The sequence below is a fragment of the Molossus molossus genome, unplaced genomic scaffold (genome assembly GCF_014108415.1).
Source record: "Molossus molossus isolate mMolMol1 unplaced genomic scaffold, mMolMol1.p scaffold_m16_p_10, whole genome shotgun sequence".
Lineage (NCBI taxonomy): Eukaryota > Metazoa > Chordata > Mammalia > Chiroptera > Molossidae > Molossus > Molossus molossus.
Genome location: NW_023425345.1, coordinates 47,372,182 through 47,397,375, shown reverse-complemented (window position 1 = coordinate 47,397,375; position 25,194 = coordinate 47,372,182). Strand labels below are relative to the sequence as shown.

General features: G+C 43.2%; 1 protein-coding gene across 4 annotated transcripts in view; it reads right to left on the bottom strand.

Moving 5' to 3' along the window:
• ANO6 (anoctamin 6) overlaps window positions 1-25,194 on the bottom strand; it is a 202,053-nt gene that overhangs the window by 25,970 nt on the left and 150,889 nt on the right. For all 4 annotated transcript variants that reach the window (XM_036251953.1, XM_036251954.1, XM_036251955.1 and 1 more), the window contains 5 exons: window positions 23,572-23,706; window positions 20,791-20,896; window positions 15,965-16,025; window positions 7,675-7,817; window positions 5,298-5,375 (listed from right to left, as the gene is read on the bottom strand). In XM_036251953.1, the coding sequence (XP_036107846.1) occupies window positions 5,298-5,375; window positions 7,675-7,817; window positions 15,965-16,025; window positions 20,791-20,896; window positions 23,572-23,706 (523 nt within the window). The remainder of the gene's footprint in view (window positions 1-5,297; window positions 5,376-7,674; window positions 7,818-15,964; window positions 16,026-20,790; window positions 20,897-23,571; window positions 23,707-25,194) is intronic.

Sequence of the window (25,194 nt, the reverse complement as noted above, 5' to 3'; positions counted from 1 at the left end):
ACTGAGGCATGAGACTCACCAATAATCCTATTTTTACACTGAAAAATTGACCTCCATGCTTTCAATGGACAAGGTGCATGGGTGAAGCGATGTTAAATCTCACATACCTGCCGCAGGAGAGGTGAAAATCAAGCACGTTACATGTCCCAGAAAGGAAAAGGAATGACTGAAGTCACTAGAGAACACGCCCACGAAAGTGAGATGTTAACAGAAGAAGCTGTGCGCAGGGAGCATGGGAACCCTGTGCCTCCTGTGCAATTTTTCTGTGAATGTTAAACTGCCCTAAAAATGGTTCATTAGAATGAAAGGGGAGAGAGAGGGAGAGTACATCCTCAGGTAGGGTGACATGGAATAACTGGTAGCATGTTCTGGTAGAAGGAAAAAATCTTTGAGATAGCAGATCCAGAGAAAACATCGCTTCTATAATTATGAAATTGTTTAGGTTATGAATCAGTGTTTTTTGCTCCATTAAGGGAGTATATGTCCTTCCCACAGAGAACCTATCCCTGGTTCAGGGGTCAGCAGGTGCTGGCTTTTGTCTAAGTTAGGTACCACGGACCGGTGGTCTGACCAGGCCCAGTGTTCAGAAGCTGTGCAGATCCCCCAAGGTAACCACTGGATATGGCAGCAGGTCTCTGCTTATAAAGCTTCACACACTCTCATTTCTTAATATCGTAAACTGGCAATTGGTCATAACTTGCACATGCACAAGATTCATTTCACTAATACCTTGTATTTTTAAAAAATATTTTTATTGATTTTTTTAGAGAGAGAGGAAGGGGGAGAGAGACAGAAACATCGAATTAGAGAGATACATCGATTGGCTGCCTCCTGCACGTCCCCTGGGGACCAAGTCCATAACCGGGGCATATGCCCTGACTAGGAATCGAATCAGGACCTCTCCGTCCATGGGTTGATGTTCAACCCACTGAACCACACTGGCCAGGCTGATCCACTGTATTTTTTTTTTTTTATTCCTCACTCGAGGATTTTTTTCCATTTATCATCAGATAGAGTGAGAGTGAGAGAGAGAGAGAAAGAGACAGAGAGAAACATTGATGTGATAGAGCCACATCAACTGGTTGTCTCCTGCACAACCTGACCAAGGCCAGGTACGAACCGCAACCAAGGTATGTGCCCTTGGCTGGAGTCAAACCCGCGACTCACTGGTCCATGGGCCGACGCTCTAACCACTGAGCCAAACCAGCCACGGCTGATCCACTGTATTTTTGACTGTGCAGACCCAATGCCAGTAGGGGTCTGAAGTAATGGTTTGCATATGGTTGATAGGATTTCACTTCCTCCCCAGGCAGGTTTTCTCTGTCACTGAAAGTGCATATTCAAGGTCCTGTTTTGAAGGTGTTTTCCCTGCATCTACCTCTTGGACCTACTCCAGAAGCAAGGACTGCTTGTGATGATGGCCATGAGGGAGGAAAGCTACAAAGAATGTGAATTTCAGGACCGAGCAAATCATGTCATGTTGTTTACAGTAACAGAGGGGGGCTGGCCACCTTGCAGAGCATCAAGGGAGTGAGCCAGACTTCTGTGTGGGGACCCAGCTCTGCCACTGGCTGGGGGGCCCTGTACAAGTTACTTCACCTTTGGGGGCTTCCACTTCCTCACCCATATAATGGGGGCATAATAACAACCAACTTCTAGGTCTGTTGTGAGGACTCAGTGAGTTGCTATCTGAAACGCTTAGGACAGTAAGCCCGGGCACATGAAAAGTAGTATATAAATGTCAGCTATGATTATGGCAACTGAAGGGTTAATGAGATGTTTTTCCTACTTTTTAAGCCACCAGTGTGTAGAGAAGGCATTATATTTTCTCCTCTAATCTTTCTCATTATCTCCTTTCCTACACAGTTAAGGCTTAACACTTGTGAAAGGAATAGCATTTAAAAAAAAAAAAAATGTGTGGAGTCTGAGAAAATTAGCCAAGGCTGAGAAATATGTATTATAGAAGGGATATTAATTCTTTCTTCGCACAACACATATAGACCATTTAAATAGTATGTATTTTAAAAAATTATCTCTATAATAATTTTTGAAGTTATTAAGTAATTAATAATAGTTAAGATTCTTTAAATGCTTACCATTCACCTCAGTACACGTATATCTTTAGTCTTCACAACAGCTCTGTGAGGTAGGTAATATTAGATCTCCTTTACAGATGAGGAAATAGAGCCACAGAGATTAAGCAATTTGCTCCAAATTAAGCAACGAGTAAGTGAAATAGCTGAGATACTCAAGGACTCCAAGACATGGTGCTGCCTCCCGTGTGGTTTCTGAAATGAATTCTTTCATCCCAGAGCTTTTACAAACTTAATGTTCCCATACTTCTTCAGGGCACTCGGCAGGCTCAATATTTCTTCATAGGAGGGAGAGAAGCTTTGCATTCTCCTTCCTCAAGTTTCTTACATATTTTCTCTCACTATAACATTAACCTACTTTCCTTATCATAACTTTTTATATATGCTCATCATATAAAACTTGAAAGTACCCTGTAGTGAATAATAGTTGTTTTTGCTGCCCTGGATCTGATTCCAGTCTTAGAAAAGGCCCCAGATTTTGGTTTTGGGGGAATACTCTCCCTATTTTCAGTCCCTTGGTTTGAGCTAAATTGCTGTCCCTCCGCTGGGCTCTAGAGGTAGATCCTTCATTTGAGACAAAGAAGTATCTCATCCTATTGACCTCAGCAGCTGATTAAAGGACTGACAACCTAATAAAAGCCACTGAGAAGTGAGGAGGTATCTAAAGTTTAGAGGAAGCTACTAAAAGAGACCTTTCTTGGCTTTGACATGATGTGAGATCCGGAATGCTGCAGCCACTCTGCCACCATAAGGGAGAGAGGCTAGAGCCCCCAGGCTGGGAGACCACTGGGCACAGAATGAAGACAGAAGAAAACACAGCCCTTGCTCTGGCCCGTCTGGCTCGGTTGGTTGAACACCATCCTATGCATCAAGAGGTTGCCAGTTCAATTCCTGGTCAGGGCACATGCCTGGGTTGTGGGCTTGATCCCCAGTAGGGGGCATGCAGGAGACAGCCGATGGATGTTTCTCCCTTATCAATATTTCTCTCTCTCCCTCCCTCTCTCTGAAATCATAAAAACATAAAGAACAAAACAACAAAAACATAGCCCTTGACATTATCTGGGCTGCAGTTTCTATCCTGGAGTAAAGCCATACCTCAGACCTCGGGTTTTCAGTTACAGGAACCAATAAATCCCACCCCCAACACACATGCTTTTGTTGTTGTTGAAGACTGATTGCTGGTTACCTACAATGGAAAGACTCCTACCTATAAAAAAAAACAACTAAAAAGTAAGAATAGGAAAAACTGTATCTATTATCTGTCTATAGGCACAATTCCTTCAGAACTGTATCGTTTGTACATTAAAAATCACATTAATAATGAATTGGATCTTTTCCTTAAGCCTATTATAACCATAACATTTTTACCTGTCATAAAATATTTTCATGAACATAGTTTTTCACAGCTGTACAACAGTCCACTGTATAAAGAGCTGGAAGTAGAATATTTAGGCTGGGTGAGTGGGTGGGTGAGTGGGTGGGGGTGTGTGTATGTGTGTGTATTTGTCTGTGACTAAATCTTTACTGACTTTTACTTACCATTTTGAAATGCCTCTTGATTTAAAGTTTTAAAATTTGAATTAGATCAAAGCATAGGAATATTTTTGACTCTTGATACATTCTGCCAAACTGCTTTCTAAGGCCAGAGCAGTGTAAAATTCTAACAGTATGAGTACTGATCACTGTATTTTATCCTCTCAAACACTAAGTCTTATCACTTGAGATGTGAAAAACTGTATCTCATTTTTTTTTTTTTTTATCCTCACCCGAGGACATTTTTCCATCTTTTGTTCAGGTAGAGTGGGAGGGAGAGAGAGGAACAGAGAGAGAGAGAGAAACATCGATGTGAAAGGAACACATCGAGTGGCTGCCACCCGCACAACCGACCAGGGCCGGGGACAAACTGCAACTGAGGTACGCGCCCTTAGCGGGAACCGAACCCGGGTCTCTCAGGACCACAGGCCGACGCTCTAACCGCTGAGCCAAACCGGCCAGGGCCTGTATCTCATTTTAATGTGCACTAATATAATTACTACTGAGGACTGACATCTGCCATGATATTTTTCCTTTTGTGATTGTGTATGCACATTCTCTGCCTCCTGAGCTCCTGAGATCTTGGGTATTATCTCAGAAGTGATATGGACTTTTTTAAAATTCTCACCCGAGGATATTTTTCAATTTATTTTAGATAGAGTGGGAGGGAGGGAGAGAGAGAGAAACATCAAGTGAGAGGGACATATTGACTGGTTGCCTCCTGTATGACCTCGATCAGGGCCGGGGATGAACCACAACCAAGGTACATACCCTTAACAGGAACCAAACCCGTGACTCATTGGTCCACGGGCTGACACTCCAACCACTGAGCCAAACTGGCTAGGGTGATCTGGGCTTTTTGTATATTGAAGTTATTAACTCTTTGCCCTATTTGTTAATAACTATTACTCTTGGTGTTCTGTTTAAACTTAGGATGTTTTTGATGTATGAAAATCTTTAAATACTTTCCTCTAAAAGCTTAGCAAATCTTTTTATATCTAGAGATCATATATTCATTAATATTTATTTCTAGTTATTTTTGGTGTTACTTATTTTGAATGTTTCGGAATTTATTATAGTATGTGGTTCATCATACGGTTTCAATTTTCAACTTTCCCCTCAACAGCTAAGAAGTATTCCATTACCATTTACTGACTAATCTTGACTTCTCCCACTGATTTAGAATGTCTGCCTTCTGCATTAGATTATTATTGCTATCAGGGCCTGTACTCGGTCTCGGGTCCTATTCGCTAACCTGGCTATTCTTGAGCCAATAAAACTCTCTTCATATTACTGATTATATTACTAATATGATTGTATTAGTAATAAACCCAAAATTAATTCCATAAGTTCAGATATTTAAGAAATATTGTCTTTTGATCTAGAATCATTTGTTTAAGGCTTCTTTTACATCTTCCAGTAGTTTTTATGCCTCTTCTTTGATAGTTCCTATTATCTTCTTGTTAAGACTCTTCCTTGACATTTTATTTTAGTTGTTTCTGCTGAAAAACTTTAGAATTCTTAATGCCTCCCAGGTGGTTTCTTCACCAGAAACAGGAAAATTCTGGACCACTGATCTGATTTAAACAAATGAGATTACATCGTTTCCAGTTCAGCTTCCAGTTTTCCTTGACATTTAAAATGCCATATTAAATTCTGTGGAAGACTCACCCAGAATAAGACGGCGCTGGCACAGAGGACCGCGCGTATGCACTTCCCCCAGGTCGTGAAGGGAACGCGCTCTTCTTCCTGAGTAAAGAAGAAAAAATGAAGTTTAGACCATCCAGGGATTACTCCGACGGAATGATTTTTCTCCTGATGGGTCACTAAATCCTTGGCTGAATTTAATTTTTCTAAACAGTGGTTCTCAAACATAGCCTCCTCACTCTTAATTGCATGTTCTTTTGTTAACAATTTCAAACATACATGGAACAAAACGTATGCAGTGTTCATTTCCATAGCATTTTTTGAAAATGCAAGTGTGCGTAAGAGTTCACCTGACAACGCCAAGCTGTAAAGCTGCTTGCGGAGGTGTCAGAAGTGAAGCAATGACAGAGGGCACGGAGCCCGTGCACGGGTATTTGCAAGTACTCGGCATTCAGTATGCGCTTCTTGGTTGAGCTTTACATATTAATTTGTCATGATTGAATTTTTAAAGTTTTCCCTGTATATGAATGTATTTAAAAGTTTAAGAGAAAAAAATCAACACTTCTCAGGATTTACCCGGATAGTATGAGCAGCTGTAGTATAATAATAGTTGCAAATACGTTTGTGCTATTTACTCTGTGTCAGGTACTATTCTAAGTACGTTCTATACATTAAGTTGATTAACATGAGGAAGAAACTACATTTGTTCCCATTTTATAACTGAGGAAACAATGGCACAGAGAAGTTAAATAATTTGTCCAGAACCATTAAGTTGCTGTGTTCTGATTTGAACTCAGGCAGCCTTGTTCTCAAGACTTGACCACCACTCTGTGTTTCTCTAAACCAAGGGAGGATGTATTAGCAACAAAAATAAAATAAGAAAGAAAAATAAAATGAAGTTTCATCTTTAATTTTTTAACAAGAAATGTTTCAATGGAAATTAAATCTATTAGTTGGCCATTTTAAATGTAAAACTGGCAGATTTAAATGACCAAATTGTTTTTTCTTTGGTCTTTTCCTTATGTTGCCAATATAAGCTTTTGTTTTTCAATACTCAAAACATGTTATGAACACAGTTCTAAGTTTCAGCTTTCATCTCTGAATGTATGATCTTTCAACAGCACATGCTTTGGCCCTGTCTTCCATAGTCACCAGTGGGAACAATTCATAATGGGGATTATCTGCAGCTTGTTACATTGTAAAAGACAAATGTCACCTTCTCTTGATAACTAGACCTCACTTTTTTCCTGCTTGTAAAACGGGGAGTTGAACTGCGCCCTCTAGTCCCTTTTAGTGCTGACGTTCTGTAAATGTGTGATTCAATTTATAAAATCTAGAGTTGAGGACATTTTCAGATGCTCTTGGTAAAAGCATTTTTTTCCTCAGAGATATTCATATTCAGAAACTACTGTCCTTAAACTGATGACTGCTGAGTACAATCAGCTCGACATACTCTGTGTTGATGGAAAGAAGCAATAATGCAGATGATTCAAAAATCATCTTTCACTGGCTTTGGAATATTTATACAGATATATAGCTGGGTTTTGTTTTTAATTTTTGTAGCAGCAGTAAATTTACTTTCCCAACGATGTAAAATGCCTCCCACAGTGACTGAACATGGTTGGACCTCAACAAATGTTTTCCTTTTTCATCCTTCCCCCACTTCAGGGAAGGAACCACACTATTTTGTGCACATCCCAGCCAGAAGGGGGAGCAGTGGCTGAGGCTTTTGTGCAAGACAAAGGAGCAGCCAAGTCTAGGATGACAGGGGCTGAAATAATGAAGGCGCATGTGAAAACTGAGAATCAACTGTAAAAACCTATGCACCCTTCCTTACACATTCAGGTTTGAGTCTATTTACATGTGCATTTTTTTTACTGGTGTTAGGAAAGAAAGGACACAAACCAATGCATCTTTTCCATATATAGGTCCTCAAATAACATCGCTTCATTCAATGTCATTTCCTTATCACGTTGATGAGTTGTAGGAATTTAACTCGTTTATCTCAATTAGCCTGTGGTAAAGTTGGTTTCATCATATGTCATTTTGCTTAAAGTTGCAGAACTTATCGATGACATCAAGTGAGGACTTACTGCACATTTATGGCAGACTCTAAATTTTTTTTTTCATTTTTACTGTTATAATGAAGGAAGGGACTACATTTATCTCCACTGTTCTAAGCATAGCTTCTTCACCTTGGGTGCAGGGTATAATTACCAGAGGAGCTTTAAAGAATCCCTACGCCCAGAATACACCCAGGCCACCAAGTGCCATCAGAATATGCAGTGATGGGACCCAGGTATCAGTATTTTCTAATGTCCCCAGGTGACCACAATGACAGCCAAGGTTCAGAACCCCTGCACTAGAAGACTCGAATGCATCTAAATGACGTTTCCCTTACCTGAGTAATCTCATTTATCACCACGTGAGTACAACGCGCCTCATATTCTGGCCGGGGTTGTTCTTCCTGCTGTAGCTCAACAGTGTCCCATTCATACTCAAGTTCTGCCTGGCGCCGCTTCCAAAACTCCAAAAACAAGGTAACTAATAGGGAGAGAACAGGATCGTGTGGGTCTCAATGAGGACTGATGTTTCAGAAATCTGTATGAACTAATATCATGATCCATAACACTTGTATATGGTCAAGAGAACCTAATGTATGGGTGATGGTAATACTTAGCAGAGCATAAAACAAGCTAATGCTCTTGTGAAAACAGACTACAGCTACAGGCAAGGTAATCACGGGCTGGGCGGAGGCACGGGGGTGCATCTAACGCGCAGCATGGGCTGCCAGCACTTCGTGGCTTTCTGACCACCACCAAGAACTAGCGTAGTTCGAAGCTGTTCGCGGTCCATTCTTCAGGCTGCTCTTCCCTACCTCCCTGCCCCTCGCTCCCCTCCCAAGGGCCTGGGTTGGGGGATGCTTTAGTAGTTCCCAAATCCCTATTTACCTCTACCCAAGTCACCCCAAATTAACATAATACTCTTAAATAAGGAAAACTGATATTTTTCTCTATCTTGTGTAAAATACAAATACTTTTTGGGCATCTTTATTATTTTTAAGATTTGTAACGAAAACAGTACGAAATAAAGACAGTATTAAATGTTAGTTGAAAATGTAGTTTCAGGGTAAGTCCCCTCAGCCCTTCTCCAGGCGGCTACCCCTCAGCCCTTCCTGTACAGAATTCTGGAGTGGACACTATTCCATCCGTAAATATTTTCTCAGTTTCGACTCTGTGCTGAGAAGAGAACAAAGACACAACCTCCTTCTGCTCCGAGGGGCTCCTCGGGTTATAGCACAGCAGACTATTGGCGGTCCTCAGTAAGGTGAGCACAGGCGCGCTGGGCGCACAGGGCCAGAATACAGAGCCCACGGGCAGCCACGGCTCCCTCTGAGGGGCCGCGTGCGTTCTGAGATGACTTAGAATGGACTAGGTTAAGGCCACCTCCCCCCAGGGAATGCGCATGCAAAGGCAAGGAGACGAAGAGGGCCAGGTACTTTCCAGAAACTGCAGGCAGTCTGGAAGGAGACCCTGTGATAAGCAGGGTGAGGCAGCAGGTGGAGAGATGGCAGGACTGTGTGTGCCCCGTAAACGAAACAGAACCCACCCCACAGGCTAATGCGAACTTGACGCAGTATCTGAAGGCCCGCCAAGCCCTCTGAGGTCATTGTTATTGCCATCTCCCTTTTATTTTTTATTTATTTATTTTTTGTTCAGATAGAGTGGGAGGAAGAGAGGGAGAGAAACATTGACGTGAAAGGGACACATCAAGTGGCTGCCTCCTGTACAACCCCAACTGGGGCCGGGGACAAACTGCAACCGAGGTACGTGCCCTTAGCGGCAACCGAACCCGGGTCTCTGGACCGCAGGCCGACGCTCTAACCGCTGAGCCAAACCAGCCAGGGCTGCTATCTCCCTTTTAGACACCAAGAAACAGAGGCACCGACAGGTTCAACTACTTGCTCGAGATTAGTGTGGGAGTCAGGATAAACCCAGGCATTCCCGGCCCCAGAGCCACGCTCTGCCCTCAGCTCTCCTGCTCCAGAGCCTGCCTTCCCTTGGCTCTATCCCTGGCACCCACACTCGGCTTAGGCGTCACCACCGCTTGCTTTTTGAGTTTCTGCTCCAGGCAATCCTCCAGGCACCCTGCTAGCAACCGTTCTGTTCCCACACACGGCCTTTGTGGGCACACCAACCCTCGACGGCCACTGCTGTGGCCGCCAGCATGTTTACAAGGGAATGCAGGTGGCGGCCCAGCTTTTTGCTGTGGGTGCTATTGTTAATGGAAGCATAGAGCTCAGCTGCAGGGGAGACCACTTCTTGTCTCCTATTGGCTAGGGTGCTGGAAGGAAGCTAGTTTTCCTTACGAAGCTTTGAAACCCAGGGCAGGAGTTATGTAATGCCCCCTAGCCTCTTTAAATAGGAATGCTACCTCCCCTTCCCCTGCCCCAAGTTGTAGAGTACTCTGTAGTCCATTGGCCCCATCAGGGAGCACAGGAAATGGCCTAATGGTCCATCCACCAAGTTCCATCTCCTCGCACAACAGCTACAATGGATGAGTTAACGCTGGACGGTGAAATCCACGAAGCCCTAGGTGCCACTTCCTGACGCTCTCAGGTGACTCAAATGCCCCAAACCCCGTAAGTGCATCATTGGGAGAGAAACTGAGCTGGTTCACCTGTCAGACCCCTGACAGCAGGGCTGAGCGGGCTGCCCTGCTGTCAGGAAGGTCCTCCTTCCCTGTGTGTCTCTCTTGAGTTCCGTGCTGGACTTAGTCCCCAGTTCCCAGACTGAAAGAACCTGTTCCTTGTTTGTGGGTACGACAGCTCCCTGATCAGAACCTTCACTAACACCTCCGGGTGAGAACGGAAGCGTGGTGTCCACATCTCCATAACTCAGCTACCCACCATCTCTCTACCTCCGGTCAAAGCCAAGGGGCCCACACTGCTGAGTGTTCAGTGGGGGGCCTGAAGCCTCCATCACTGAGAAAGTGCCCAGCCATTTGTGTTCTTGTGCCAAAAAGGAGGAAGTGGAATACCGATGGGATGAAAGTCTTAGGGGCACCAGGGGACTGTGCACCAAGCTGTCACTGGATGATCCTGCTTCCCACCTGAGCCATGCTGGCCTCACAGGGCAGATATTCCCAAGAGACCCCTAGTGGGGCAAATGATTCCCCCAAGAGCCAACCCTCCTTGAGCATCATCTGCAGCAGCACAGTCTACGCCACCCACTCACTGGAGTCCGTAGGCTCACATCTCCTTCATAAACACCCATGCACCCCACTCAGTAGCAGACCCTGACTTTATAGTTTACCTGCGAATTCTACTCCCAGAATTGTGTGTACTCTCCACCCCCGAAGTTCTTTCACCTGTGTCTCCCATCGACACTGCTAAATCCGCGCGGAGTGGTGCACATTCGCCCAGACAGGGCACTTCATGCTGACCTCATCTTTCGTGCCTCAAAGCAGGTAGCTCTCAGGACCCTGACCTATATTTGCTTCTACACGGACTGTTTATCACGCCCACTAGAGCACCACCTTCACGAGGGCAGGAATCTTGTCTCGTTCAGGCTGAAGCAAGAGCACAGACACTGAATGAATATTAGCTGAATGAATGACCTGTAAGAAGCCAACCCAAAGACTGGAGGACGCCCACCATCTGGGATCCCTGAAGGATGGCACCTCCCTCTGTGCATGGCCACTCTCCATCATTCTCTGCGACACCAGCCCAGCTGGGCCCCAGAGCTCCCTATTCCCAGCAACAGGGGTGGGTAAGGTGAGATGGAGAAGAAACCATGAGAATGTGGCTCTAGCCCCTCGACTGCTGGGAGGATTTCAGGGCATCAGACTGAAGGACTCCTCATGTGCTCTGTCCTTCCTCACAACGCCCTCGAAGCACTGTGGCCACACAGCAGCGGAAAGTCTGGCCCTCCCGGCCTAAGGAAAGAGACTCCCGGTGGGAAGGTGGCGTCTGCCCCGTCACGGCCTCTTGTGAACCCCGCCTCCTGGAAAAAGCCCTCTGAAAGCCACTCTAGATATCGTCCTAGTGTTACTGTAATTCCCCTAAATTTTGCAATTCTAATCTATTAGATGTTTTTGAAATTCTTCTTTAAAAATGGAGAAAAATCTCCAGTTTCCTTCTCTGCAGAGTAAAGAAAGTTACTTTTTGTTTCATAACAAAGCAGCTTACTTTCATGAATTTATATCTTTAAACATAACTGTTTTTTAAAAAAATTGTGATTAAAGTCCTGCTGGCATGAACACCTAGGGGCAGGTGAACCCATCTTATCTCATGAGGCTGGGAAAGCGAGGCCCGGAGTCCGGTGCTTTCTTCTCCCTTGATACCTGTGTCGGTGAGGAAGAACCGAAGACATGGAACCAGACGTTCTAACCCGTTCCTATTATTCAAAGCCCTAGGCAACAGTGCTATTATATCAATCGAGTAAATATTTATGCATCTTTCTAAAAGCGTCCTACACTTCTATTACTATACGCTGTATTTTGTCACTGATCTAAAGGCCAACGACAGCCAAATTATTTGCAGAGCTTTTATTTTATTCTGTGCTTGTCCCTTGCTGTCTTGGGGGGACTTGAGTAATTTACTTAATCTTTCTGAGTGTCATTTTCCTCACCTTTAAAATGGAAGTATAATAGCCATCCATTTACTCACTATCTAGCAACAGTATCAACAGGAGATGATTTACAAAAAGAAAACTTATTTTCCTCACAAAAAGCAGTATCAGCAATTCTAATCAGCATGATACAGGAAAAAGAGTGGATGCTATTCCTTGTCCTCCCTGAACTTGAACATAGGGGCAAAAAGGCTGCTGTTTACCAAACCCTGAACTTGAGGGGCGACTCTGCCGAGGAAGTGGTAGGACTGCCATGTAAGCAAGAAATGACCTGGTGACAAAAATAATGAGTTGTTAGCAAATCCTGAACCCTGAAGGCAAAAACCCGGAGAGTTGCAGAAATGGGTGGGAGTTTCTTAGTTCTTCATTTCACACAGTTAAGGACTTTCAGGGTCATGGAAGACAATGGTAACCCGGTATAACCACCCAACATTTTGGAGAACTCCTGGGCCACATCCCTGCTGACTCAAAGTGCTGTGTGTCCCCCATTGAGAACACCAGGACCAGGGATGACCATGCATGACGTCACACAGGAATTTCCTGTTCTGTATCCTTTGCTTTCTCCCTGCAATAAAACTGGCATAATTCCCGTGGGAGGCGCTGCACTTACGTTCACCGGCAAACCACATACCATGGAGCTCTGGTTCCTTACAGAGACACAGCTGGGACTTATACATCAATACATAACAAGAGAAGAGGGAAGCTGCTTAGGACCTTTGGGATTCAAGAACAGCTTGCCCTCTTAATCATGATATTATTACATCAGATGAAGATGCCCATATAGAAAAAAACGTGTTCAGGTCACTAACGCGTCGGTGGTGTTACATCCAGCTATATCTAAGGACAAGAGGCACATTCTTGGTGGATGGGAATGTTCTAGCTGCTATTAGAGTTTGCTGCTCAAGGAAATATAATCAATATTACTGTAATAACTATGTATGGTGTCAGATGGGTACTAGACTTATTGTGGTGATCACTGCATAATTTAAATAAATGTCTAATCACTATGTTGTACACCTGAAACTAGTAAGATACTGTATATCAACTGCAATTAATTTTAAAAATTTAAAAGAAAGGTTTTTTTTTTTTTTAATCCTCACCTGAGGACATTTTTCTATTTTTGTTCAGATAGAGTGGGAGGGAGAGAGGGAGGGAGGGAGGGAGAGGGAGAGAGGGAGGGAGGGAGGGAGAGGGAGAGAGAGAGAAACATTGACGTGACAGGGAAACATCCAGTGGCTGCTTCTTGCACAACCCCAACCGGGGCCGGGGAAAAACTGCATCCGAGGTACGTGCCCTTAGTGGGAACCGAACCCGGGTCTCATTGGTCCGCAGGCCGACGTTCTATCCATTGAGCAAACCGGCCAGGGCAAAAAAGAAAGTTTTATAAGAAGTTTGCTGCTGAAGGGCTGGGGGATTTTAACGGGCCTTGAAACTAGTCAGACCTGTTGACTCACAAAGGCAGGTAAGGTAGATGAGCCTTTATCTCAGCTTCTTAACCAAAAGACTGCAAGGTGAAAACTACAGTTCTCACAGACTCTCTTGTAGCTAGAGTTCCACAGGTACCTTTAGAGGGCCCATCCCATGCATCTGTGTGTCACTTAAATCAGAAACAGAGTTGAGCAGAAGCAAAGGCAGTTGTGGGAGCTATTTTGCTGACGAGGACCCAGAAGCAGGAGCACAGCTCTGGAACCCAGTGGCTACAGCCATTTCCTGACCCTCCCACCCCTCCACTGAGAGCAGCTAGGTAGGGTAATGTCTTCTCTCTTCCCTCATGAACCAGGTGTCTAGTGTTTTAGACTAGAACTCAAAGGTGAAAATGAAAAACTGTAGCCATGCAGCCAAGAGCCTGGCGCCAGGGAGAATCAGACAGAAGTAGGTGAGAAGCAGCAAGGAATGGGGAGCAGGGGTATGTTAAGAAATTTTACTTCAACCGTGGGCTGGTGTCCAGGACTCTGTGAGTCAGTATGAATGGGTGAGCTGGCTTGGCCCAGAAGGGTGAAGAGAAGTATATGATTTGTACTATAGTTACTGCAAAAGGTTTTCTACCCTCCACTTGTGTAACTCTCAGGGAACAGGAAAACTCTAAGTGCCACACACATCTGGGCACAAAAGAGATGCACAGGAATATGGTGACGGTGACAGGAAAACTCCGCGCGATCCTCCCGCCGCCTCAGGCTTTCCGCAGGGAGGGTCACAGCAGCAGTTCTCATAAGGCAGAGGCAACAGGAGCAGCAACACACGGCACTTCAAATAAAGACATCATCGTGCATACATTTCCTTAAAGACACACATATGGTGCAACAAGCAGGGCTGAGATGGTTTCTGCATTCCAAAATCGGATGAAATAAAATCAGTAGCGCAATATGCTAAGTCAGTGCTATCAACACGGTGTAGTTAATGCTCATGGAAACCAAGGTTAGCGCGGAAATCTGAGGTTTGTCTTTCCAGTGCCAAAAATAATATATCTTTACTTTATTTAAGATGTCTTTTTAAATTAGGTCTGTCAGCATCCATTAGTACATGGAGTTCAATAGATATGTCAGAGCTTTGTCCATGCTGAATCAGTGCTGACAGGAGTGAGAGGTGCCACCCCATGTGTTTGGCGCCTGTGCTCTCATGGGGGAGGAACAATGTATTACACAGTGGAGGGGTACAGAGGATCTTGATACATAAGAGTGATCTTTATTCTTCTATGTGTCAAATATTAGCCAGTATTTGGTTTTCAGCCGAAACATGCAAAGTGTCTGAATGACAATGTGACTTTTTTTAGCTACGTTTGGCCACCTGACAGTCTAGTTAATCCAGGAGTGGCAGCTCGTATCTCTAAAAGGTGTCTAAAACAACATCTGTTCTGCGACCCATTTGGTGACCCCTCATAGGCACAACCGCTTCAGAAGGGAACCACCACCACGGACACCTGCAGGGAACCGTCTCTGTGATTCGCAGGTGATGTGTTGTCTTAAGAATGAGAGACTTGGTTCTGTTTCTCCCCCACCTGTCTGTAACCTGGACTCTATTTTCCTCTTGACTTACACAATGGAATTGGAAATGTGTTTACCTTGGAAAGCACTTTTTTTTTTCCCCTTCTATGGTAGAACATTTACATCAATTAAACATGTAAAAGTCTGCATTTAAAGAAAATAATTGCCTCGTTAATGATGCTATTCAAAGTAAACGATATGAATATAATGTTAAAGCTTCTATATAGAATTATATTGTTTAGGATTATATTTGATTTATTAAATAGGATATGATAATATTATTATAAGAGTAGCACATACTTATTAAATACTCACAAAGAAGTGTATAAAGAAGAAAGCTTACCTGTAGTCCCTGGGTTGGCGCTTCCCCTGAACCCCAACCCCATGAAAGCTAGGGTGGCTGACAACTGGGGGTTGTTACAATAATGGCTCCCAATGAATCATGACTCCTCCTTCCAAGCCCTTGGGTAGGCCTCCCACCTCCTCACATTGTTGTCGGCTTGGCCATGACTTGCTTTGGCTGATGGGACGTTTGCAAACTTGAAGCAACCATAGGCTTCTAAACATGTATGCATTAGGCTTGTCCTCTCTTGCCTCTTTCTGGAACCCGAAAACTACCATGTGAAGAATCCTGGACTTGCCCAGTGGAGGATGAGAGCAGCATGGAGCAAGATGAGCTGGCCCCGCGGAGCCCCACATACCAGTCAGCCTGGCAACTGCCAGACCTGCTAGCCCGGTGGGGCTGCCCGCTCAACAGAGGTCAGCTGAGCCAGCCCAGAGCTGAAGAACCTCCCAGCTGACAGAGGGACTCACAGGAATAATGAATGTGTGTATTAAGCTACTACATTTTGAGTCAGTCTCTTATGCAGTAATGGATACACTGGCCTTTAAGAGTTCTAAATGGAGTTCTAGGGGAAGCCGGGACTTGGGCAATCCAAGGCCCTAAAAGTGGGTTATTTATCAAAGTGGGGACAAAACTATATAATGCTATTAAATTGGGCATTTGTATGATCTTAGGATGTTTTTAGGTTAAGCGGCAAAAGTAAACTGAAAAAAAAGAAAAAGAAAGAAAACTTACCCCATACCCCCATAAATACTGCGAAGACTAGCGTTCCAAAACTGTCGAAGATGCACAATTTCTGGAAAATACAATAACATATAAATTAATCCTGTTCTCCACTTACTAGAATTAATCAACTACTCCATGCATTGTGTACTGTACAGTCTGAATTTCCTTTTAAAGCTGATACCTATTTTAACAATCACTGCAGCCCTGGCCGGTTTGGCTCAGCGGTTGGAGCGTCGGCCTGCGGTCCTGAGAGACCCGGGTTCGGTTCCCGCTAAGGGCGCGTACCTCGGTTGCAGTTTGTCCCCGGCCCTGGTCGGTTGTGCGGGTGGCAGCCACTCGATGTGTTCCTTTCACATCGATGTTTCTCTCTCTCTCTCTGTTCCTCTCTCTCCCTCCCACTCTACCTGAACAAAAAATGGAAAGGTGTCCTCGGGTGAGGATTAAAACAAACAAACAAACAAACAAAAAACAACATTCACTGTAGGCACTAAGTACTTCTAGATGGAGTCCTTTCTTTCGAGGCAAACGGCCTTTGCTGTACTTACAAGTCCATTTTGCAACAAAATCTTTCCCCATCACGATTAAGAAATAGGACAGCTGCTGAGATTGTACTCTGCTTAAAGCCTGGGTCAGGCCTTCGAATCATGGCCTCACCCAGGAGCTGTCATAAAAAGATCTGAGGAAGTAGTACTGTCCTAAGAATAGCTGAACTCCAAGAAACTTTTAGATTACGATTTGCATCTTATCATCATCCCGCCCTGGTCAGGGGATAAGTGCCAAATTCCTGCCTTTCTTGATAAGAGAGGTACAGCCGGGCTGTCCTGAGCTGGTTCTCCCCAAGGAGAGCTCTGTCTTCGCAAACCCAGTGATGGCTGTTCTACCAGCACTGACAGAGGCTTCTCGGTGCACAGGAGTTTTCGCTGCCATTACAGAGGGCACAAAGGCCATGGATGAATAAATGACATGCCTATACAAAGAAGGCTCGATTCTGCTAAGTTCCCTCTTTTTGCTTATATATAAATAACCTCTCTCTCTCTATGAATTCCTGGAAAATTGTTCAGTTAGTTACTGATTTTTCATGAGGGAGCTTTTTCTTATATCGCCTAAAAATATCTGTAAGGTTAATGGAGGTATGGTAAACATATATAATATCAACTTCATGACCGATCATATGAAAAGTGAAGACAACAGAGTAGCAAATGAAGCTATAGGTAAAAAACAAAACAAACAAACAAACAATAACAAAAAAAGCAAGCTTTCAAACGCAAGAAAATTCCAAGCTGCTTCTAAGGAAAACTCGATTTGGTTTTGGGAAACTTTTTGGGTTGCCTTTTATACTGATATAAAGGGGTTGAACTTTCATCAACGCAAAAATATCAGTTATGTTATTTTCATAGATTATCCACCTAACCCCCTACTCATACATCTATTTTTCAAAGCAGATGCTCCTCAATCATCTGTATAGATTTTGACCAGAAAGCACAACCCATGTTTCTGCCATCCAATTATTCCTCTCAAGAAATCCCGGCTCGAGGAAGACAATGAATACACGAGTGTGCGCCCTGGGGGACGAAGCTCTCCACCTGCTCCTGTCGTCCTGGGATTCCACGTGCCACACATGTCAAATCTTTTAGCGTCCACTCTAATGCAACCATCTTCTCCAAGTTGTCTTTGAATGTTATGCCTTATCTCTTATTGAAAATATTATAAGGAAAGTTTTATGAAAAATAGTTTTGTTGTGTTATCATTGCTATTATTGATAATTCTGTCTGATGCTGTTTATCTTTCAGGAGTCTGCGCAAGTCTCTTTCTATCTGATACCTCTCCGCTTACCACCTACTCTAGAAAGAAAAAATCCTGTGACTTCTTGCCCTACTGGGTGAAAATAGCCAAAAGAAGAAGCACACCTGTCAGTGAGAGAGAGGAAAAATAGCAGCAAGAAAAAGCAGGTTTATTGCTGATGCCAAGATCACACCAGCTGCCTGGTTCAAGACAAGGGATGTGCCTTGCACGCCTATGAGAGGCAAGTAGGTGGTTTACATAAAGTTACCATTTTTGCCACATGGGTGAAAATCAAGGACCCAAGAGACAGAATGACACGGATGGCCTCTGTGCTCTGTGGCACCCACAGTGACATGGAAGAGGAAGGAGGAGAGAAGGTAAGCAGGGGGCTTTCTTGGTAAGAAGCCTGGCTCAGCTTGCTTGGCAGCCCGGCACAGAGAGGGAAAGCTAGCTGTGTGAGCGCAGCCCCGTCAGAGTTATGCTTCAGTCACGCGGAGCAGGAAAGACGACAGCTGTGTATGCAGGCATTCCAATTTTAAGAGAGGAACCAATCGCAATCTAGAAAGGTGACCATAGGTCATGCTTTATTCCTACAAAAGAACAAAACCAAAATTTTATAGCTTAATGTATTTCTAAGAACAAAATATTGTAATTTATCATGTTTTCCTTTGATCTTGCCAGCCAAAAAGCTAAGAACTTTATTCAATGCTCAATCACAAAAACAATATTAATCCTGATTATTTCCATAACTGTTTCTTCATTTCCTTGACCCTGATCTTATATTTGTAATCTGTTAACCCTTTTAGCATACATGTCAGTTAGTGAATACTCCATCTCGTTCCAAAAGAAAGGTAGAAATAAATATATAAATAAATGTATAAATAAAGAAATAATTGAACAGATGCCCTGGCCGGGTAGTAGCTCAGTTGGTGGAAGAGTCATCTTGATACTCCAGGGTTGTGGGTTTGATCTCTGATCAGGGCACATACAAGAAGCAACTGATGTATCCATCAGTAGGTGGAACAACAAATTGATGTTTCTCTCTTTCTCTCTCCCCCTCCTCCCCTTCCTCTCTTTCTAAAACACTCAATAAATTTTTTTTTTTTTTTTAATTCTAAAAAAGAGCCTGGCTCGTTTGGTTCAGCAGTTAGAGCGTCAGTCTGTGGACCAGAGAGACCTGGGTTCGGTTCCCGCTACGGGCATGTACCTTGGTTGTGGTTCGTCCCTGGCCCCGGTTGGGGTTGTGTGGGTGGCAAATACTTGATGTGTCTCTCTAGCATCGATGTTTCTCCCTCCCACTCTATCTGAAGATAAATGCAAAAATGTCCTCGGGTGAGGATAAAAAAAAAAAAATTATAAAAAAAGAAATAATTGAATTAACCAACAAAAAGAAAAGCATAAAAAGACTCTCTTTTCTAAACTTATTTTTGATTCCATTCTTTTACTGATTTTTAAATATATTTCCTTCCCTCTGTAAATCACTCTGACAAGGCTCAAGGGATCCTTCAGGAAACTGGAACAGAATGACTCATTTTTTCCAAAACAGTGAAAAAAATGTGTACACGGACATATTTGAAAGTCATGTGTTTAAGGATGGGTAAGTGGGGTAGAAGACATGAGAAAAGAGGTGGGGGTGGGGTGTGTGAAAGAGAATTTTTTAAGGAAAATGGAATGTGCAGTTGCACTTTGTGGAGCACAATTTGCCTCTGGTATTACTGACGACGTCTGCCCTCAATCCTGAGCCTAGGGTTACACACGAACTCCTGACCTTTATGAGTTGTCATGGCAGGCAGCTTCTCTCTCACTAGCTTCAAATCTTCATGTTATCTATGACAGATATTTGCAGCCTAGAATTTGTGATGGTTTTTTTTTTGGGGGGGGGCGCAATTAAGTGTAAAAATCCACGTGTTGACAACACCCTACAATCATCTCAATTACATGATGAAACAACTTTTCAGACACAGAGCTCAGACTGAGAGTGAAGTGCCGGGTACTACAGTCAGCTGGTGAGGAACAGGTGATGGCAAGAAGTGCCGATTCGTGTCAGTTTCTGGCTTTGTAGTTCACAGGTGGGTGACTTTGAGCAAACTATTTCCTCTCTCAGATCCTTGGTGTTTTCCTCTGTGAAATGGAGATAATACCTGTTCTGCCTCTCTTACAGAGTTCTGTGTGTCAAAAGTGGTAGGTCCAAGACTTGGCAAAGTATAAAACATAAAGTGACATCACTACAATGGTGTTGCTTTCAGTTGAAATAAGACTCAACGTGGAGGAGGTCAGAATATTCTGAGGTCATATAAGGACTCCCAAACTTTCATGGTGGAATAAGGGCGGAGAGGAAAGATCACACACAGCCAGAGAGGTAATGTGTCAAAGTTGTCAGGAGGACTCTACAGCAAGCTGACTGCCTTTCTTCCTCTCTGGAGTTTCTGCATGCCTTCCGGGAAGCTCCCTCTGGTCTCAATGCCTGTCCGAAACCTCCTGGATTTTGAGAAGTCATATAGCTCAAGACCATCTGCAGTTAGCAGGGGAACCAGATGTGTTTTGTGGGAATGTTTTGAGACAAAGAATATCTGTTGTCAAAACCTTTTTCATGCATATTTACAGATAGAGTCTAAATCTGACCAGCAAAGTCTTTAAAAATCCAAACACAGTTTTAGCACACTTTAAATGTGGAAAAACACAAGTACAAATTTCAGGTTTCCACTGACTTAAAGAGAACATGCATAACAGTAAACCTATTAAATAATATTCATGAAATAAGCCGAGTCTGAGACTGCTGCTTTGATTATTTGAAATACTCAAATAGTTTCAATTCCACAGTTCCTCCCTGACCCTCCTGGAGATTTTAGATAAGGCTTTTAATCTCAACTTATGATTTGTAAAAGAGGAATAAACACATGCATTCCATGTCTACCTTTCAGAAGGAAGAGTTAGTTCAAAGTTACCTCTCTGAATTCCCCCAAGAAAAAAAATATAATTTCTGCATTGTACATAAATTATTAAAAGAAAAAAATCTTTCATTAGTTGGAAATGTTTGGCATAAGAAAGCTTACCTGTGAGGACTCACAAGTAATATTGAGTTTCCAGAAAGGACAAAGGTTATCACACTGAGGACACATTACTATGTTGCCGCCAATATTAGGATCACAAACTTCTTTGCTAAAGAAAAAAAAAATTTAATTTAATTTTAAAAATTAATGAATAGGACTTCCCTTTTAGCAGAATGATAAAAATCTAACATCCATTTATCATAAGAAAATTAAACTAAATTCTTATAAAAGTAAGAGTGGAAATGAACTTCATTCACCTGATGATAAAGGCTTGCTACATAAAGCCTATAAAAAACATTATACTCAATGGTCAAATGCTGAAAGTATCTCCTTTAGATCTGAAACAAGATGATGATGGGTCCTTCTATCACTACTTCTCAGAGGTATCACCGACGGCACGGTAAATCAAGAAAAACAACCCTCGGAAAATTGGTAAGGAAAGAAAAAAACCTGCCATTGCTAACAGATTACATAATTGTTTATAAAGACAACTGAATAGAACCTACCGATAAATTATGGGAATAAATGAGTTTAGTAAGTTTGTGGGACACAAAATTAATACACCAAATATACCCAGGGTCACAAAAGGAATTGTGTCCATACAGACCTACAACAATTAGGAATTAATTTTTTAAAATGCCGTTTTTTCAATAGTTTAAAAATACAAAGAGCCAAAGAACAAATCTAACTCAAGAGGTATAAAATTTATGTGGAGAAAATCATAAAACTGTGCTGAAAGAGTGAGCTGTAAATTCAATAAGAAGGACAAAGGGCTCAGAAGATTCAAAACACCCCTAAAAAAAACAAAGTGCTATTTGCATGGGTTAAGAAAAACTGACCAAGCCCTGGCCGGTTTAGCTTAGCGGTTAGATTGCTGGCCTGCAGACTGAAGGTCGCAGGTTCGATTCCGGGTCAAGGGCACGTACCTTAGATGCAGGTTTGATCCCAGGCCCCAGTTGGCAACCAATCGATGTTTCTCTCTCTGCCCCCCTTCCTTCCACTCTATCTAAAAATCAATGGAAAAATATCCTCGGGAGAGGACTAACCAAACATCACTGCCGCGATGAAATCTCCATATGGGAAAATGTGAAACTGAACCCCCAAATCCTATCACACACGAATCAGTTCCAGGCGGAAATGAGAATGCAACAGTACCAACTTATTATTAAAAACAAAAAGAAAGAATATTTAGATAACGTTGGAGGTAAGGATAGATTCCATAAACAAGAAACAAAAGGCATTCATAAAGAAAAATACTGATACATTCAAAATCTTCCAAAAGTGCTAACTTCACCAAAATATACCATATGGGGCGGGGGGGGGGGGGGGGGGAGGATTAGCTACAACCTGGTAGAAGTTTTGTAAAACATAAAACTGACCAAGGATGATTCCTACAAATTAATAAGAAAAAACAGACACACTGACAACAGGGTACACTGCTCCCTCCAGGAGAGGCTACAGAGGGGCTTTGTGAACAGCTCTGGAGTTGTGTGATTAGCTGGTCTGACAAATAAGTAGGTTACAAATAAATCTGTTCCTCTACAAAAGTAATGAGAACAATGGCAACATTTGTCTAAATTAACCTCTGCAGAGCTCTGGAAGCTAAACAAAAACTTACAGCAACCTAAGGGGTATTTATTTGAGGGAAAACAGCTAAATTTCCGTAAGTCTACAACCACCATTCCAGAACTTGATGAAAATGTAATTTGGCACTTGGAAAGTATAATTTTTGAGATGTCTTTTTTTTTTTTTTTTAAGCTGGAAAAATATACAAAACAATGGAGAAGGCAAAGACAAATTTAGGTAAAAAGTATCCACATTCAGCGGTTGCCCCTAAACTCTTCCAGCGAAGTGAAGCCAGTACTTCCAAGAACATCTGCAACGCTCTAGCTAAGAAGCCAAATGGGTACAGGGGCTTAGGTCCCTCTGTTAAACAGAATGGATAACTGCGTCTGTACATCAGGGCTGCCATGTCAGTTGGTTGCCTTGGAGCCAGCCTGATAGGCTCTGGGCTAGAAAAATGTGGTCTGCTCATAGCTGGTGTCCAGAGATTTTGATCAGCTGTCCCATCTGGACAGAGGCCGGGTGATCAAAAGAAAATACTTGTTTAGTGTTGCATCTCTGCTGAAGGTTGAGACCACGGGAAGCGGAGGCATAGTAACATAGTTCAGACGAGCAACGGTGTGACTCGGGGCTCTGGCACCCACCACCTCTCTTCACACAGTGCGCTGCTCTCTGAATTCCCACATCAAGCACATACTCACTCTTTATCGCTTGTTTTCCCACCTAACTTTGTAAGGGCTGATTTTTAGAAAGTAAAACAAAAGTATTGTTTTACTTAAATTTTATAACATGTATGTCTTAACATATATATTAAGAAATCATTTCTAAAAGCATGAAAACACCAATTTTATCAGTTTTGTCATAGAAACTTTGAAGAAATCTGAGTTGCTCTTGGCCCACATCTGTAGGGCTAAGGAAAGCATTCCTCTGGAGGCCAGAAGTTCAAGGATGATCCTCCCTACAGATCTCCTTCCTTTTTCAAAGTATTGTCTTAAAATGTTGATGTGTTTCCTAAGGACAATATTCCTGTCAGAGACTGGGCTGCACGATCTAAGAAAAACATTTTCCACTGCACTTAATTATTAGACTTGGAACAAAAGGGAGGCACCATCTGAAGCAGTGACTGTTTTGCGATGAGTCTTCTTTACTGAAAAACTGTTTACTGGAAATAGTTTTCCGTGTCATCCACTCTCAGCGCGGTAGCAAGGAATCAGCGGTTACCTCCAGGTGCAGTTGTTTCGATTCACGAATCCGTAGAGAAAGCAAGCCACGCCCACGACCGCTGCCAGGAGGAGCATCTGCGTGTAGTAGCCCAGCCACGCAAAGTAGATTCCTATCTTCTCTCCGTAGTATTTCCTGAAGACAGAAACATAGTTTTAGAGGACGCAATCGCTCTGCAGCTTCATCTGAACATCAATTTCCGATTTTAAAAAGAGAAGCCTTTGAGCTTAAACACTGGATTCAATTCACACTTAAAACATCCTCGTGCTCATTGCAGACCCCCCATTTCACTGCAAACTGCGAAGTATTTTACCCATCATAGAGTGCTGGTCACTGGCTAACCTGTAAAGCCAAGTACATCAGAGTACAGTAGAGGAAGGAACTATGCTGAACAGGTGCAGAATCACCGTCGTTCTTCCTCATGAGCAGCACACCTGACAAGTTTCTGGCAGGTGCTTCTTAATATGCACGAAGCAAATGGACATGAACAACCCATTCAGCTACCTGCTCTCACTTATCTAGGGAACGTCCCTGGAGCAAATGTAATGTAAACCACAAATAATAACAATGAAAGGACTGATATTAATAATAGTTAGTAGTGGGATGTGCCTCTGATCAAAATATTCATGAAACTCATTGTGGGGGGGCAGGATGGACACCACTGAGGAATCCCCCACCCTGTGCACCTTCCACCTAGCACTTCTACTTTTTCCTAAGTTTTAAAAACCGATCGATAGGAAAAATGGAAGAGGCCAGGTAGGCAAGACTTGAAGAAGGGAGACTGGGCAATGGGAGATTGTTCCTGAAAGGGAGACAAATACAGTTAGGTGGGGGCAGAAGTTTAGGGATAAGAGAAAATGCAGGTGATCGTTGCTGCTGTTGATACCTTTCTAGAGTGATTCATTTCAGTTTCCGTATTGGTTGGTTGATGCTGCAAATGAACTTAACTCTGAGTTAAGCCGGGTATTTCTGGCTCAGCAGGGAGCTGGGATGAGCTCCTTGAGTTTACCTAGTGGGGACTTAGCTCTGAGAACCAGGAGATCTAGATTTCAGATAGGAATATCCACGGGCTGGATATTCTATCCAGAGCAGCTGTGAGACCAGCTGGCTGGTTATAGGCCTGGTGTAGATCACCTCCCTGGGAAAAAGGAAGGGGTGAGACCAACACGCAATCAGGAGAGCGAAACGTGTTGGTTTTCATGTGACTGGGGTTTGTTGTCCAGCACAGGCATGGCAGGCAGGGCGCAGGCCCAGGACAGAGCCCGGGAGAAAGCCTCGTGAGAGGTTTGAGCTGTCCTGGACTCTTGGCTGTCAGGTTTTCTGCAATATGTTCTTATCAATCACACACCCTAGAAATGCCACATTTAACACCGAAAAGAATGTTAAAAGTTGCCTGGTCCAACCTCCCTGGGGTAAAGCCATCCCGCTGCATTTAGAGCTGGTCAGGCAGTCTCTGCTTGGACACTTAGTATGGCAGTTTATTACTTCTGAAGGGATCATCCACGTTCCACTGTAAGCAAGGAGGTCAGGTTTTCTGAATCTTAACTAGAGCCTGCCTCATAGTTCTTGCTGCAAGGCTAGGAATAATGAGGGTGCCTTCAAATGTAATATTCTGATCATTAC